This window comes from Sapajus apella, unplaced genomic scaffold, assembly GCF_009761245.1.
Source record: "Sapajus apella isolate SASKATOON/1434 unplaced genomic scaffold, GSC_monkey_1.0 scaffold2, whole genome shotgun sequence".
Lineage (NCBI taxonomy): Eukaryota > Metazoa > Chordata > Mammalia > Primates > Cebidae > Sapajus > Sapajus apella.
This window is the reverse complement of record NW_022436942.1, coordinates 61,190,900-61,206,939: the sequence shown is the minus strand read 5'-3', so window position 1 is coordinate 61,206,939 and position 16,040 is coordinate 61,190,900. Positions and strand designations below refer to the sequence as shown.

General features: G+C 37.6%; 1 protein-coding gene and 1 non-coding gene across 3 annotated transcripts in view; one reads left to right on the top strand and one right to left on the bottom strand.

Annotated features, from left to right (window-relative positions):
- Positions 1–16,040, top strand: part of PAH (phenylalanine hydroxylase) — a 122,882-nt gene that overhangs the window by 55,297 nt on the left and 51,545 nt on the right. For both annotated transcript variants that reach the window (XM_032299448.1, XM_032299456.1), the window contains one exon: positions 15,178–15,361. In XM_032299448.1, the coding sequence (XP_032155339.1) occupies positions 15,178–15,361 (184 nt within the window). The remainder of the gene's footprint in view (positions 1–15,177; positions 15,362–16,040) is intronic.
- On the bottom strand, positions 6,569–6,709 carry LOC116527628. Its single transcript, XR_004258631.1, has one exon. It is a non-coding gene; the product is annotated as a U4 spliceosomal RNA (small nuclear RNA).

Below are 16,040 nucleotides of genomic sequence, written 5' to 3'. Positions count from 1 at the left end.
ATTGCCCCTGTGGTCTTCCTCCCCAAAACGCATAACCTCACTCTAGCCATGAGAGAAAAAATCAGATGAATCCTAATTGAGGAACATTATCCAAAATATATGACCAGTACTCCTTAAAACTCTCAGGTCATCAGACACAAGTACTGTCTGAGCAATTGTCACAATGAGAGGAGCCTAAAGAGACGTGAAGGTGAGGTGTGACATGGTATCTTGAATGGGATCCCAGAACAGACACAAGACATGAGATATAAGCTAATGAAATCTGAATAAAGCATGGTCTTTAGTTTATGATGTGCATCAATATTGGTTCATGAATTGTAACCTATGTTCCCCACTAAAGTAAGATGTTCATAATGGGGGAGACTGGGTCCAGGTTATGTGGGAATTCTCTGTGCTATCGTTTCTATTTTTTCATAAATCAAAATTATTCTTCAAAAATTGCCTTTAAAAATTAAGCCTAGGGGAGGAGAATGTGTCTGAGTGAGAGCAAGCAATGAGTGTAGAGAAGAGAGAGCATTTTCCAAATATCAAACTGTTCATGAGAAAGAATATATCTCTAAAATGCACCTTTGTAACTTTTTAGCTTTTGTATTAGATAATCAGCATTTTCTCCTTGAGAGGTTGCCCCTTAAGCCTAAGACAGAGTTAATAGATTAAATTATAGTAAATGAGCAGAATGTTTTCAACCTAATAAATAAACCACAAGTAACTAAATTACCAGAACTGGATGAAATGCACTCAAGACATGTGTGCTTGTGTGGGGGCGGGGGTGGGAGAAGGGGGTGCATGCAGGTGTTTAAACTCTAGGTGAACTCTCTGAAGCATTATCCAGAATCTCAACTGCACAGGTCAGTAAGTGATGTTACTGCACCCATTTTACGGAAGAGAAAACAGAGGGCACTGTATTGGGCACTGAAGGGTCGTTAGTATTTTTTTTCCAAACATATTTGTTAGTGAGCTGGGTTGTTAGTGAGCTGGGTTGTTAGTGAGAGTTGGGTTGTTAGTGAGTTAGTGAAGGGTTGTTAGTGAGTATTTTTTTTCCAAACATATTTTTTTCCAAAGGGTTGTGAGTGAGTTGTTAGTGAGGTTGTTTGTTAGTGAGTTGGGTTGTTAGTGAGTTAGTGAAGGGTTGTTAGTGAGTATTTTTTTTCCAAACATGTTTTTTCCAAAGGGTTGTTAGTGAGTATTGTTAGTATTTTTTTTCCAAACATGTTTTTTCCAAAGGGTTGTTAGTGAGTATTGTTAGTATTTTTTTTCCAAACATATTTCAGACGTTGCTGTAGAAATTGTATAGGCCAGCATACTTCTGTCCTTATTAACAGCCTGCCAAAATGTTATAATCATTCAAAGTGCTGAGTTAAGGCCAGGCATGGTGGCTTACACCTGTACTCCCAGCACTTTGGGAGGCTGAGGCTGGCAGATCACTTGAGGCCAGGAGTTCAAGACCAGCCTGGCCAACATGGTGAATCCCCGTCACTACTAAAATTACAAAAATTATCTGGGCGTGGTGGCATATGTCTGTAATACCAGCTACTCAGGTGGCTGAAGCATGAGAATCTCTTGAACCCAAAGGCAAAGGTTTCAGTGAGCTGAGATCACGCCACTGCACTCCAGCCTGGGCAGCAGAGTAAGACTCTGTCTCAAAAAAAAAAATGATGCTGCGTTAAGAGAGAGAATCAAATTCTTGTATTTGTGGAACCACATTATGTGATGAGCCAGGCACGTATGATCTTCATTTAATCCTCATTAAGCTAAGTGAAGGTAGCACTCTGTCTTTACGTTTGAGGGAACTGAAGTTCTGAGCAGTTGAGTAATTTGCTCAAGATCACACAGCTAATGTGCAGTGGAAATGTCATTGAACCCTGAATATCAGATTACAAAGCCCATGATCTCTCTATTACACCCCATACCTCTGCCAAATACAGCTATCTCTGAACATCTGAATCACTCTGGAATTTTTCAAAAAATGCAAATATCCTGACTGCAGTCTCCCATTCTTGGGGAGAGGAGGCAAGACTGTCTCTTTCTGGGTATTTTTTCTTTCATTAAAAAAAAAAAAAAGAAAAAACAACTTAAAAATCAAGGCTTTCCACTCTCCCTAGTCTTCCAAATCTTTCTCGTCTTCATACTTTCTCAAATATACCTGATGGGAAAAATGTGTTTAAATGCAAGAAAATTAACTACTAATATTCCTTCCATCTATTATCAAACACTGTTAACATTTTGACATATCACTTTCATTTTTTCCTGTATGATTACAGTTTCAAAAACTACAAATTAACATATTGTTTCTTAAGAAAAAAAATTAGAAGATAAAGCTACAGTCTTTTCTGATCTTCCCTCTATCCTGATCATTCTACAAACTTTCTAGCCAAGGCAACGTAGTTACAAGTGTAGCATATTTCCTTCCATTCCTTTGGAAAAGTATGTTGATATTGACCAGTGTCATGCTGTGCACCTTGATATGCAACCTCTTTCAGTAAGCACAATGGAGCAGCCAAGAGGATGGACCCCATGGATGCAGGGCTGAGGCTTAGAGAGAGTCACTTGACTTCTCCGTGCGTCAGTTCCTCATCCGTAAAATGGAAATAATAGTCTTGTCTGCTATTACATGACTTAATGCATGTAAAACCCTCAGAATATTTATTAACTGTTAAGTAAGAATTACTACGTATATATTTTGTGAATGCAACATTTAAAAAATGTACACACAGATAGATCAGGTTCATGACTTTTAACTTCAGAAGTATGGATCTTAATATATGGGTATCATATTTTATTTATCATCTCTCTATTTTTGGCATCCATACTGTTTTCTATTTTCTGTAGTCACAGACAAGTCTGTAGTATTTTGTTCAATTTTTTGGGTACATAATATGCAAAAATTTTTTTAGGGTAGATACTAGAAGTGGAATCTGGTCCTAGAATATGAACGTTTTTAGTTTTAATCAAAACTATAAGTTTTTCTCCAAATGCCCTGTAGGAATTTATAATCCCACTGTTTCAACATGAGAATACTCATTTCTCTATACATTTGAGAATATATGCTTATTATTGCCTTTAATCTTGGACAATATAGTGAGTGAAATGTGGTAATTTGATTTAATTTTCATTTTCCTGATTATTAGTGAGATAGAGGTCATATTTTGTGACTTTTTAATTTTTCTTTTTGTTAATTGTGATTTGTCTACACATTGCATTTTTTGTTGCAAATGTGCCTTTTTGTTACTGATTTCTTGACATTTTATATAATCTTAATACTGTTATGTGTGTTACAAAGATTATCTCCCAGTCTTTCTTGTTTTACTTGGATTGATGGTATAATTTGTCATACTGAAATTTATTATTGTGATATAATCAACATTTTCTGTCCTTTTTTAAAATGTGCTTTGGATTTTTGTTTGTTCTTGAAGTTTTTTTTAAACTCCACTGGTGACTTTGATGCCCAGTCAGGAATAAGAACCACTATTCTAAGCTATTGCTGGGAAAGGGGTTCTTGCTGTGTATGAGAGACTGTCTTATCACTTCACATGAATTAAGTCATATTTAATACTCATGATAGTGCTACAGGGAGTCAGAAATGCCATGCCCATTTTAGAGAGGATAAAAATAAAGCTCAGAGACTCAGTAGCTTGTCTAAGGTAGACAAGGTGGTAGGACTTTGGAAATTGACCCAGGTCTATTATTCTATATTTTTTCAATATTTTTTTTAATCAGAGAAAAACCAATTGCTTATATTGGGGCTTATGTTTTTTTTAATCAGAGAAAAACCAATTGCTATGAGAAAGCAAAATTACACAGCAGTTATTTTGCATATCTCATTATAAAGAGAATGATTTTTATACTGGGAATGTTGAAACAAAATGTCGAGAGCCAAGAAAAGCATGACTGGTAGGTCTTAGGACTCTGCTCTTGGACTAGTGACTTCATTCCATCACCTATCTGTTACTTACAAAGGGTGAATCAGGGAGCTACCTGGGCCAAGGTATTATGAGGAGTCAAGAGATCACTATTCGCCCATAGATGAATTCATATCTTTGGTTCCAAATAATATAGTAGCCCCATGTTGTGATATAGAGTAGAAGGAATATAGGCTTGATACTGAACATCTAAATCCCAGATCTGCCAGTGATTAACTTATGGGTTACGCTATGCCTGGTGTGACTCTGAGGCCACAGAACATGCTCACACAACTTTTATTCCTTTACCCCTTCTACATGTGATGTATGAACCCCATCAGTAATCTTTGAGAAAAGCTGAAGATGAGAAAGATGTTGGAAGACTAAGAAGAGTAGAAAGTCTTGATTTTTAAATTTTTTTAATGAAAATCTAGAATGAATGACTTGTATTGTTTGTGCACACTTACAGAAAAATGGCAATGACCAATAATAGCTAGGGTTGAACCATTCACCAGAAGAAAAGTAGCGTGGCAGAACAGGGGGACTGTGGTGCACATAGTGTACTCATGTATTCCTATCTCTCCCAACATCTCTGTGAATGAGGTGTAGAAGCAAGCCATAGATGAAAATATGGACAAGATCTTTAAGATGTGCAGTTTACATTTGTGGACGCTATAAAATGAAATGAAATAAGCGGCAAAACAAATGAAACAATCTGGACTGCACTTTAGAGCAGTGTTTCCTAAGTCATATTCTGCCAAAATCTGCATGATAGCAGAGGTTTTATCAGAAAAGAATTCCAAGGTCTTTATATCTGAAAAATTCCACATCTAGGTTTTAGAGAGCCATAGTGCACATGAATTTATTAAAGACTGAGAAGTTCTGCAGAGAGGAAGCCTGTTCAATGTAATCTCACTCAGCATTTCCTATATGTATGGAACCTTGTTTAGGGAAGATCTGTTAATACCTTCCAGGCACTAGTGTTCCACTAAACTTATGCTGTTTTAGAGTTATGAACTTCAAACTATCAGCGATGACCTAGGTTTGGGGTCCTGAGGGATGGAATAGCATTGGGGTTAAGAGTATACCATCTAGAGTCAAACTGTTTGGATTTGGAACCCAGTCGTACAACCTGTGAGCTTGATGACCTCGGGAAAGTTATTTAACTTCTTGGTGGCTAGGTTTCCTTATTCTACAAATTAAGATAAGGAGTGGAAGTTCTAGTGAATTGGGGCCAAGTGATTAGGAATATACCAAAACCCCTATCTGCTAACCTAAAAACATCCCACTGACCTCAGTAGATTGTTCTAACTTTCAACTATTTATGCATTGATTTAAACATTTTCTGTAGTGCTCTATATTTTTAGCCTTACTAACTCATGTCCATGCCTTTTAGGAAAATAGTCTCCTGAGAGTCTTTCCTGTAAGTGGCTCAGTACAAAATGAGAAGCAGGCTCCTGGGGGAAGTACACTGTTCACCTTACTGTGTATTCTCTAGGGAAGGGAATAAGCAAACAAGCAGATATACAAAGCTCTGAGCTCCAAGGCCATCTCTGACATACATGGGTATGCTTAAAGACAGCATCATTCAATTGATGAAGACAAAGAGGCTCAGACTAGACAAGCTTCCAGGAGCTAGACACTTAGAGCCAAAAACTGCTTCAGAATTTAGCATCCATTTTTACAGTAGACAGTCTTTTTGGAAGCAAATGGGAAAGGCACATTATCTATTAGTCATATTCACTTTTTTGTGCCCTTCCGCCTAGGGGATCCACTCCTCCCCCTCATCAGATATTCAATGATCGCATCAGATATTCAATGATCCTAACTTCATCAGATATTCAGTGATCTCTCATTTATGCACTTAATTAATATTTTCTGATTATCTACTTTGTCAGAGCCTATATAAACGTTGGGGACCATGGAGTGAGCCAAATAGTCACCCTCCGTCCCTATAGAACTAATGGACTCCACATAAATGGGCAGTTACAATTGAGATGTAACAAGTGCTATGAGGAGCTCAAGGCTTTATGAGCACGCTTAATCCAGATGTGAGGCCAAGGAGGCCAGGGGAGGTTTCTTGGAGATGTCAAACTGAAACCTGAAGGAGTTGATAAGGAGAAGGAAGAAGTAAATTCTAGAATGAAGGAACAACTGATTTAGGGGAAGAGAGAACAAAACGTGGTCAGGTCACAGAATCCGCAAAAGCTTTCCCACTTGTGAACCACAGCATTCCGGGGACAGAGAGGACATCTAGGCAGGTACATGATGTTTGTTACTCTCATATTTGGATTTTAAAGACCTATCTGTGACCCCTGGGCCTGATGAGCAGGACTGGAGCAAAAGTGAATCATGAGGTGGCTTTTACCCTCTGGTGTTGGGTACAGAGAAGCCAAGAGCAGTAAAATGTTTACCAAGAACATGTTTTTCTTCAATCAAAATAAGAAGTTTTGAGTTTCACTGGAGAAAAAAAAATGTTCTTATAGCACAGATGACATTTTTATTTTATTCAAACCACAAAATATAGATAATGATATAAAGAACAGCCATGGAACTCAATTCCTACTTAAGAAATAAAATGCTGCAGAGATAACTGAAAGTCCTGGGTAACCCCCTCCCGGTACATTCCTTCCTCAGGGGCAATTATTAATTAGAATTTAGTATGGATTATCCCCACACATCTTTAAAAACTTTTGTTATATATGGATATCCATTAGTGATACATGGCATAGATTTGCAAGCTTCTCAATTAGCAATAATTGAGCCTCAGATAAACCTCACTGGTTACAATACTGCCACTGTGCAAAGTTTTGCAAGCTTCATAATATTGGAATCATATTGTACCTCTCCTTCTGCAATTTTGTGTTTTGGGGAGAGGGTGGTAAACACTAGTTTTGAGATTAGACTGATTTGCGTGTATCTATCCATATCTATGTCTATAGATATAGACAGTAGATATCTACATCTACTATATGTGTTTTCACCTATCTATATATATCAATATATGGAACTCTATCTATATCTAAATAGATATAGATATAGATATATCTAAATAGATATAGACAGGTATAAACACACACGTATCTATATAGAGAGACAGAGAGAGAGAAAAAATGAAAGAAGAATTGTGTTATGTGTATATATATATATGAAGGAGCAAGAATTGTAGAGAGACATACATATATGGGTATCTATCTATCTATCTATCTATCTATCTATCTGTCTATCTATCTATCTCTACAGTTCTTGCTCTTTCGTTTTCTCTTCTCTACATTCCACTGAGTGATTATACTCTATCCATTTTCTGTTAGTGAATATTTAGGTACGTTCCATTGTTCATACAAGCAGTTTTCACTGAACATTTTATACAGGCCTGATGACTTTATTTATTTAGTCAGATTTTCAAATGGAAAGCTGGCACTGTGTTTTTAGCTGCTAAACAGTTCATATCTGGGCATACTTAAGAAATAGCAACACAAAGCTTGCATTTAAGCTTTCGTTAAAAGTCAGATCTTATACTGGAAGCATCTAGACAGAGGCTGTGGTCCATGGATACCATGAGTTGTGATTATTGTTCATTGACAGCCTATACTGAAATAGTCCACAAGGTTTTTGTTGTTGTTTTTTACAGAGTCTTACTCTGTCACCAGGCTGGAATGCAGTGACGTGATCTTGGCTCCCCTCAACCTCTGCCTCCCTGGTTCAAGAGATTCTCATGCCTTAGCCTCCTAAGTAGCTGGGATTACAGATGCCTGCCACCATGCCGGCTAATTTTTGTATTTTTAGTAGAGACGGGGTCTCACCACGTTGGCCAGGCTGATCTCGAACCCCTGATCTCAGGTGATCCACCTGCTTCGGCCTCCCAAAGTGCTGGGATTGCAGGTGTGAGCCACCGTGCCCAGCCTACAAGGTCTTTTTGATCCAGAATATCTTACCAATTTGGCAGTATAGGAAAAGAAACACCAAAAAATGAGTTATTTTCCCTAAAGGCGTGAACAGAGCCAGATTAAGCTGCTACCCTGGCTCTCTCCAGCAAAGAGTCTCCTCTGAGTTAGGCAGCCCCTACTACCTGGGAGGGGGAGTGGGGGAAGAAATAATCTCATAAAGAGGGAGATGACTGAAAGAAAAAAGGTCCAAAGAATCACATAAGAGACATGTCAAGAGGATGCAAGAATGAGATCCCAAAAGATGGTCTTTGGGGTGAGAGCCCCATGGAAGGTCCAGCTTGAACCTCTCCAAGATCTCCTCCTCCAGACCAGAGTGGGGGATAATCTTAAGCTCCCTGTAGAATATAATTGTGCTGCTCATACTTTCTTGAGTGTTTCTGGTTTCCTGTAAATGACAGTGGGTTTAATTCCCATATCCTTGGTCAATTGGGGCATTCTTGGCCCTCCCAGAAGAGGAAATCAGTGAAACGTGTAAGAAGGTACATCAATATCTCCTCCCGACTTCTTCTCCAACCTTTGTAACTGCCATATCTCACCCCCAAATATTGTTGTTGCCACCAGAGAGTTCCTGTCCTGTCCCACTACTGTTTATTCTTAAAACAGCTGCCAGAATGCATCTTGTAAAACATGAGTTAAATGATATCTCTCTCCTGCCTAATTACTTCCCATAGCTTCTTATATCACTCAGAGTGAAAAACCAAACAAAGTTCAGATAATGGCCAACGTGGCCTTCCATGATCTATTCCTGGTAACCTCTCTGCCTGGTGTCTTCATATCCCCACTTCCTGCTCACTCTGCCACAGTCACACAGCCTCCTTGTTGGTCTTCCCTCACATTGTGCATTCTTTTACTCCAGGACCCTTGCATTGGCTGTTCTCTCACGTTTTTCTCCCTCACTGATTTTAGCTTCATGCTTAAATGTTACCTGTTTATTTTTTGATGACTTCCTGACTGCATTGTTTAAAATAGCACCTCTATGCACAATGGTGTAGCCAGTCCCTCTTTCCTGCTTCGTCTTTCTCCATGGTGCCTACCACCACCTGAAGACTGTAAATATGTAAATATTTTACATATTTACTGTAGCTCCTGTTTGTCTCCTCCTTTGAGAACATAAAGCTCCACAAGGGCAGAGTTTTTTTTTTTTCTTTCTGCTTTTCCTACTGTTACACCTCAGTACCTAGAACAGGGGTTAACACAAAAAATGAATTATAGAACATTCCTGTCTATTTACCTAAGACCAGTGATTTAGAGCATTTTTTGTAAATGTCTTTGTTGTTGTCCACAGTAACCTCTGAAATAGACCAGGACATAACTTCATCTAAGTTTACTTCAAGACAACAGCACATAGTGGTTCAAGAAGCTCTCCCTTGCCAGTCTAGTCTCATCTCAAAAGATGATCAGACTTTCCTTCTTTTTGAAGTGTGCTTTCAAAAAAAAAAAAAGCTGAGAAAAATAGAAAAATTTAGGGCAAAACAAATATGAAAGGATAAAATGACACCTAAAATGTAATGTACTCCATCTTTCAGAGCAATGTGTATCTATACCAAGTTGAGGAGGCAGAGTATAAGGAGTACCTACTGAGTATCTATTAATGAGGACAAAAATTGTTAGGTTAAAATTCTCATTAAGCTGCCAGGTAATGTTATCATCTTTATTTTAAACACATAATACCAGTTTCAGAATGGTCAATTAATGTATCGAAAGGTAGTGAGTAGCAGAATCAGAATTTGAACTCTGATTAGGTCCAAAGCCTACATACTTTGCAAGATACCATTCTCCCTTTCAAGGAATAAAATAGAGCAGGAGGAGAATACAGGGCCCTCAGTTTGGGGTCAAAAGAAGATCCAAGAAGGCAAGCCAACTTTTCACCATTATGAACTCTGTTTCTATAGTTTTATTTCCTGTGATCAATCCCTCTTTACAAAGATTTTCTTAAAGGATAGGAGAAGAAAGGGGTTTCTGGTGAATCCTTAGAAAAATTGGCAGTTCAGCCAGGCACAGTGGTTCATGCCTGTAATCCCAGCACTTTGGGAGGCTGAGGCAGGCGGATCACCTGAGGTCAGGAGTTCAAGACTAGTCTGACCAACATGGTGAAACCTTGTCTCTACTAAAAATACCAAAAAAAAAAAAAAAAAAAAAAATTAGTTGGACATGCCTGGAATCCTAGTTACTATGGAGGCTGAGGCAGGAAAATCACTTGAACCCTGGAGGAAGAGGTTGTGGTGAGTTGAAATCGTGCCATTGCAACTCCAGCCTGGGCGACAGAGTAAGACTCTGTCTCAAAAAAAAAAAAAAAAAAAAAAGAGAGAAAAATTGGCCCCACACGTTCTATTGGAGTCCTCATTAAGCAAGGCTTTATGCTGCCATCGTTTATACATAAATCAAACATTAGACAAATCACGTTTTTGAAAAGTGTAAGCCTTCATTGACTTCCCCTAGACGTCCACTTGGAGTAGTATCAAGAGTGCTTTCTTTATCCATCGACAAAGATGTGATGAGTGTATATGGGTCCGTTTGTAAATCTTCACAGGCCTCTTGTTGAAAAGTAAAATTCATTTGTTAAAACTATAATCCTAAGCAGGCTTGGAAATTAAGTTTTGAGGCTCTCTTAGCAATCAAAATTATTGGTTTCTGAGGATCCACACTAGTAAATTAGAAAGATGCCAATAAGGAGATTACATGCCAAACTGGAGGGTTATTTATTAACAAACTGATTCAAATGGGTAGGAAATGATTTAAACAATTCAGCTATATGTTCAGTGTGTAATTAACCAGAAACTTCACTCATCACCCCCCATTTGTTAGCCTAGGCATAATTTTTTAAACATATTTTCATAATTACTTACCTATATCTATCATAAATATTTACCCTTATGGTTATCATTATAACCATTTAACAAATAAATTTAATTTTTCATTATAAAAGTAATAAATGTTTTTAGGAAAGTTGAACTATGATCTTTGAAAAGAGAAAGAAGGAAACAAAATCACCCCTAAGCCCCTCATCTGTAGACCAGCACTACGGTCATGTCTTGGAGTGCTTACTGGCACGTTTTTAGTGCACGTTGTTGTTTTTGTTACTCACTTTTTATTGATTGCCTAATCTTCCATTGTGTGATCATACCACAGTCCACTTCATCATTCCCCTATTATGGGAGTTTAGTTAGCTTAGAAGCTTTGGTGAAATGTTTTGTGAAGTTTCTTATAAGTTAAATTTCTAGCACTAGAAAAACTGAGTCGTGAAACATAAATTGTTTTATTGTTATCCTCAAAGCTGGAAGCCCCTCTGTAAAAGTGGATGCTTCCCGGGGTGGGGTATGGGTGATGAGCACTATATCCTATGGTCTGCTTCCGAGCACTTCTTCCCTTCTCCCCTCCTTTCCCAAGCTTTCCCACAAATAAGCATGCCAGTGATGTGTCCATTCTTGGTTCTTGGATTTGCTGTGCTCTCAGCTCTACATAAGGCAGGGATTGGTTATGTCTTCTTTTGAAGTTTCATCTTAGGTAAACAGTAGGTGGAACCTAACCATTCTCTTTCTTCCTGAGCCAAGAACGATGACATTGCTCTTTGCTTTGTTTAACAAATAATCTCTGTTTGCCAGAGAAAGCTTCAGACCTACCACTGTCTCTCTGGCATTCCCTCCCCACTATTCTCTCTGTCCCCCAGTTGGGGCCCTTATGTGGGTTTCCCTAGCCTCAGCCCTCAGGGGTGTGTTCTCTACAGTTGGAGCCATAAACAATGGCTGCAATGTGAGCCTGTTTGTGGTTACCTATTGTATTTACTATACACAGAGGTTTTAATTATTTGTGTTTGACATAATTATAATAATAGTAATAATAATAATAAAAGTTGACATTTGTGGAGTGCTCGCTATATGTACGCCTGACAGGAAAGACAGTGGGGGTAGAAAACTAATGACCCTGAGATTAGAAAAAAAATGGGCCTCACTCTCCCACTACTTACGGCAAAGCACCTTCATCTCTGATTTTATTTTTTATGTCTCCCTTAACCTTTTCAAAGGATTGTTGGGATGGTACAGAAAAGAATTCTATACTATAAAGTGATACTTGTATGAAAAGGTATCATTACCTTTCTTCAACCTTATACCATTAATAATCAAGGCAAAAGATACACCTCTTCAACTACAAGTTTGGTGAATTTTATTTTTTGAAATTTTAGAGTTAAGTTATATTTTCAGATTACTTTCTGTCCATTTAAATATTGGAGCAACTCCTATCATATGTTTGTTTTAATGCAGTGTATATGATACTTCTTGGTTTTAGCCATAATAAATGGCATTACCAAAGAAATCACATATTTTCTGACTAAGTAGTAGATGATTTGCTAGGCATTTATATTAGAGACCAACTAAAATAAATGACTGTTTTTGTGATAACTATAAGAGCTAAAATATCAGCATCTAAAGACATTAAAAATGAGTAGCTATAGTAAATAATCATTATTTTCACGGCATTTAATAAAAACAGCTTCCCAGCTCTTTGCGAGAATGTGGGAGTGGGGTGTTTTCATGCCTAGTAAGTAATTCCAGCAGGAAAACACCGACTGATGACTGCAAGCTGACGTCTTTATATTGGGGTTCAGTGTATTTTAGTAGACTCTGCCAAGCTTTGCTGCTGACCAGCATTCATTTTTTAGTCCATTTCTGCTTCAGAACCAGTATAAAGAGTCCAGGTTTTGCAAGAAAACTGTGGCATAATTACAAATGAGCTCCAGTCCCCCACAGCCCATTCTCAGAAAGGGACAACACAGATGTAAATAAAAATCTTGAGTCATCCAGCCAAATTTTTTTTTTAGGGGATGCATTTGGACAAATTATACAGGCCACCTTGTGTCTCCTATTTATGTCTGGTGATTTTACATCTAGCACTCAGCGATGCCATGATAATCCAGAGGAGTCCAAGGAACTTGGTTCTACAATTAGGGAGCACTTGAGACATCAAGCAAACTCAGATACTCAGGCAGTTACTGCCTTTGAGAAAAAAGTTATTGACTTTTTCTGAGAACACGCCATAGCTATATTCCTTAAAAATTCTAAGACTGTTTATACTTGTGATGTTCTAACATTTTTTAGAGCATTTTAAAAAGTGTTTTATTCACTGAGATGTTTAAGAATGGTCAAGAATAAATGTCAGTTTGAATATATATGAGAGTTAATGTGAAAATATAAACAATCATTATAAATCAGTAAAAAATCTCTGTAATAAGAAAATAGTATAAACTGATAATTAATAAAAGAAATGCACATGACCACTAGACCTAGGACAAATGTTTAATGTCATCAGCAATTAAATAAAAATTTGAGTGATGAGTTATTTGCTGTTTTCATCTGTCAAGTCAAGGATATTGAAAGTCCTGAAAGTTGGTACAGATGAGAAGCATGGCTCCTCTAGTGGAAAGATAGAAGGAATGAGTATAGTCTTTCTGCAAGACAATGGAACAATATATAAAGAACCTTTAAAGGGTAGTTTCTGATTAAACAATTTGGCCCCTAGGTATTTATGCTGAAAAATCAGTTAGGCAAGAAGGCAAATATTTACGTATAATGCTGTCCGTTGGTTTCTAGTGGCAGAAAAATAAGAAGCAACACACATATCCATCGCTAGAGTATTGGTTAAAGAATTTATGACCACATCTATGCAGTGGATCATTAGGCAGCCATTAAAAATATTCTGATAAGGATAGGAATGGCTAATGTAAAAGCAGGAAATATTTTATTCATCCTTGCATTGTCTAAGTACCAGCTTGGCCCATGATATTTGATTTAAAGATGATATTCCTCAGGGAGACATGATGTGCTCTTTTCTTCCCCTTGGATTCCTGAAATTCTCCTTATTTAATCACATAGTGATCAGAGTGGTAGTCAAATTTGAGGGTGGTATGAAATATGATGGACTTTTTTCCTTTTTCTCACCCACAAACTCTTCTCATGTCCTTGGATAATTTCGATCCTTTTGAGGAGATTCTAGAAGATATCCTGAATATAGTTTCTTCTTACCACCTTCACGCCCAATGCCATGGAGATAGCCACCTTCACATCTCATCTGTATTTCAGCAATGGCTTCTTGACAGGCCTTACTTGGTCTATCTTATCCCTTATTCTCAACATGATCCTTTTAAACCTGTGAGATCATATTATTCCTCTGCTCAAAACCTTGCAAAGACTCCTATGTCTTTCAGAATCAAACCCATACTCCTTAAAATGGCCTGCAGTGACCCTATGATTATTATGACACTGTCTCCTGTTATTTTCTCCTTTATCTCCTCCACTCTTGTGAACCCACCTCATGCCGTCTCTCCAACAGGCCAGGCATGTTCCGGCCTTCACCTCCCTCGGTACCTTTAGGACTGTACCTAAATCTTGTCATGCCAATAAGGTGAGGCCCCATGTGCCTGCCCTATTTAGTCCTGCAACCTGCCCTTTCCCTGACTCAGGAATGCCATTTTCTTCCCCCTGCTCTGCCTCGCTTTTTTTCCTTAGCCCTTCTCATTTAACATGCACAAATGAGTTTCTTTTATGTTTGTTGTTTTTATCCTCTCAACTTGAATGTAAGCTTTATAAAGGAAAGCATCTTTAGTTTGTTCGCTGATGGATCCCAAGCTCCTAGAAGGGTGATTGGCCACTGTTGAGTGCTACAAATGTATATATTTATTGAATAGCTTGAATAGAAAGTAATTATATACATATATTAATGGTAATTATATTAGATAATTTTCACAGAGTATGTATGACGTGCTAAGTGGTATATATGTATCATCGCATCCAACACTTCCAATGAACTTATGAAGCAGGTATAATTAAGACCAGCAAGTTACAGATGGGGAAACTGAGCATTAGAAACATGAAAGCACACTGTCTCAAAAGCAATATAATTTAGATCTTAGATATAAATCAATTAAGTCTGACCCCCCTATTCAAGCAGAACAATGTTGCTTCTATATTGTTTATTTATTGTAATTCCATAGAATTTCATTTGGGAAGGGGTGTTTTCCTATGTAAATATTTTTGGCAACCACTGTCCTAGATATTTTAACCAAACCAAAATTTACAGTGGCAATTCTAGGCCTTTAGCAGATGTTCATGTGATTAAATTGCGACATTTGAACTAACTGCCCCTCTCCTGCCACTTAATACTTGGTTTTAAAGAAAAAAAAATAAACAACTTTTGCAAATTTTTTCTATTCTTATAAAAATAATTCTATACTTGAATTCTCCATTTTGTTGTGCTAGGTTTTCTTGTTCGAGTTCTGCATCTTTGGCCTGCATTAGTTCCAGTGACTGTCCTCTCACTCTCCCCATTCTCTCTTCTAGGAGAATGATATAAACCTGACCCACATTGAATCCAGACCTTCTCGTTTAAAGAAAGACGAGTACGAATTTTTCACCCATTTGGATAAACGTAGCCTGCCTGCTCTGGCAAACATCATCAAGATCTTGAGGCACGACATTGGTGCCACTGTCCACGAGCTTTCACGAGATAAGAAGAAAGACACAGGTGAGAAGTAGAGAAATTTTGCAACATAAGTAACTCCACACTATCTTCATAAAATACTAGCAATATTTAAATATATGTATATTTCATGTATATATTGCTATTATTTTATGGAAGTAAAATAATATATATGTGTTGGAAATAATGACTGGAGGATTAAATGAGTGGACGTAGATTGGGGACCTAGACAAGTGCCTGGTGTATTTTAGACATATAACGAATATTAGTTCTTTCTTCCCTTCCTAAAGATAGCTATTTTTTTCATCATAAACTTTTAAGTTTTTTTTTCTGATTTTTTTCTTTTGATGTTTATTTTAAATTCAAGGGCTGTATGTATAGGTTTGTTACATGGGTAAATAGTGTGTTATGGGGATTTGGTGTACAGATAATTTTGTCACCCGGGCAATCAGCATAATATCCAATAAGTAGTATCTTGAGTTTCAACAAAACCAATGAAAATAAGCAATGGGGAAAGGACTTTCTATTCAATAAATGCTGCTGGAATAATTCAAAAGCCATATGCAGAAGATTGAAACTGGATCCCTACCTTTTACCATATACAAAAATCAACACAAGATGGTTGAATGGATTTTTGAATATCTCCATTCCAACCAGAGAGATCTCCCCAAGTCCTTTTAATAACGTGACAGTGCCAGAGCTGGGACTGCCTGGCTCCTTGTTC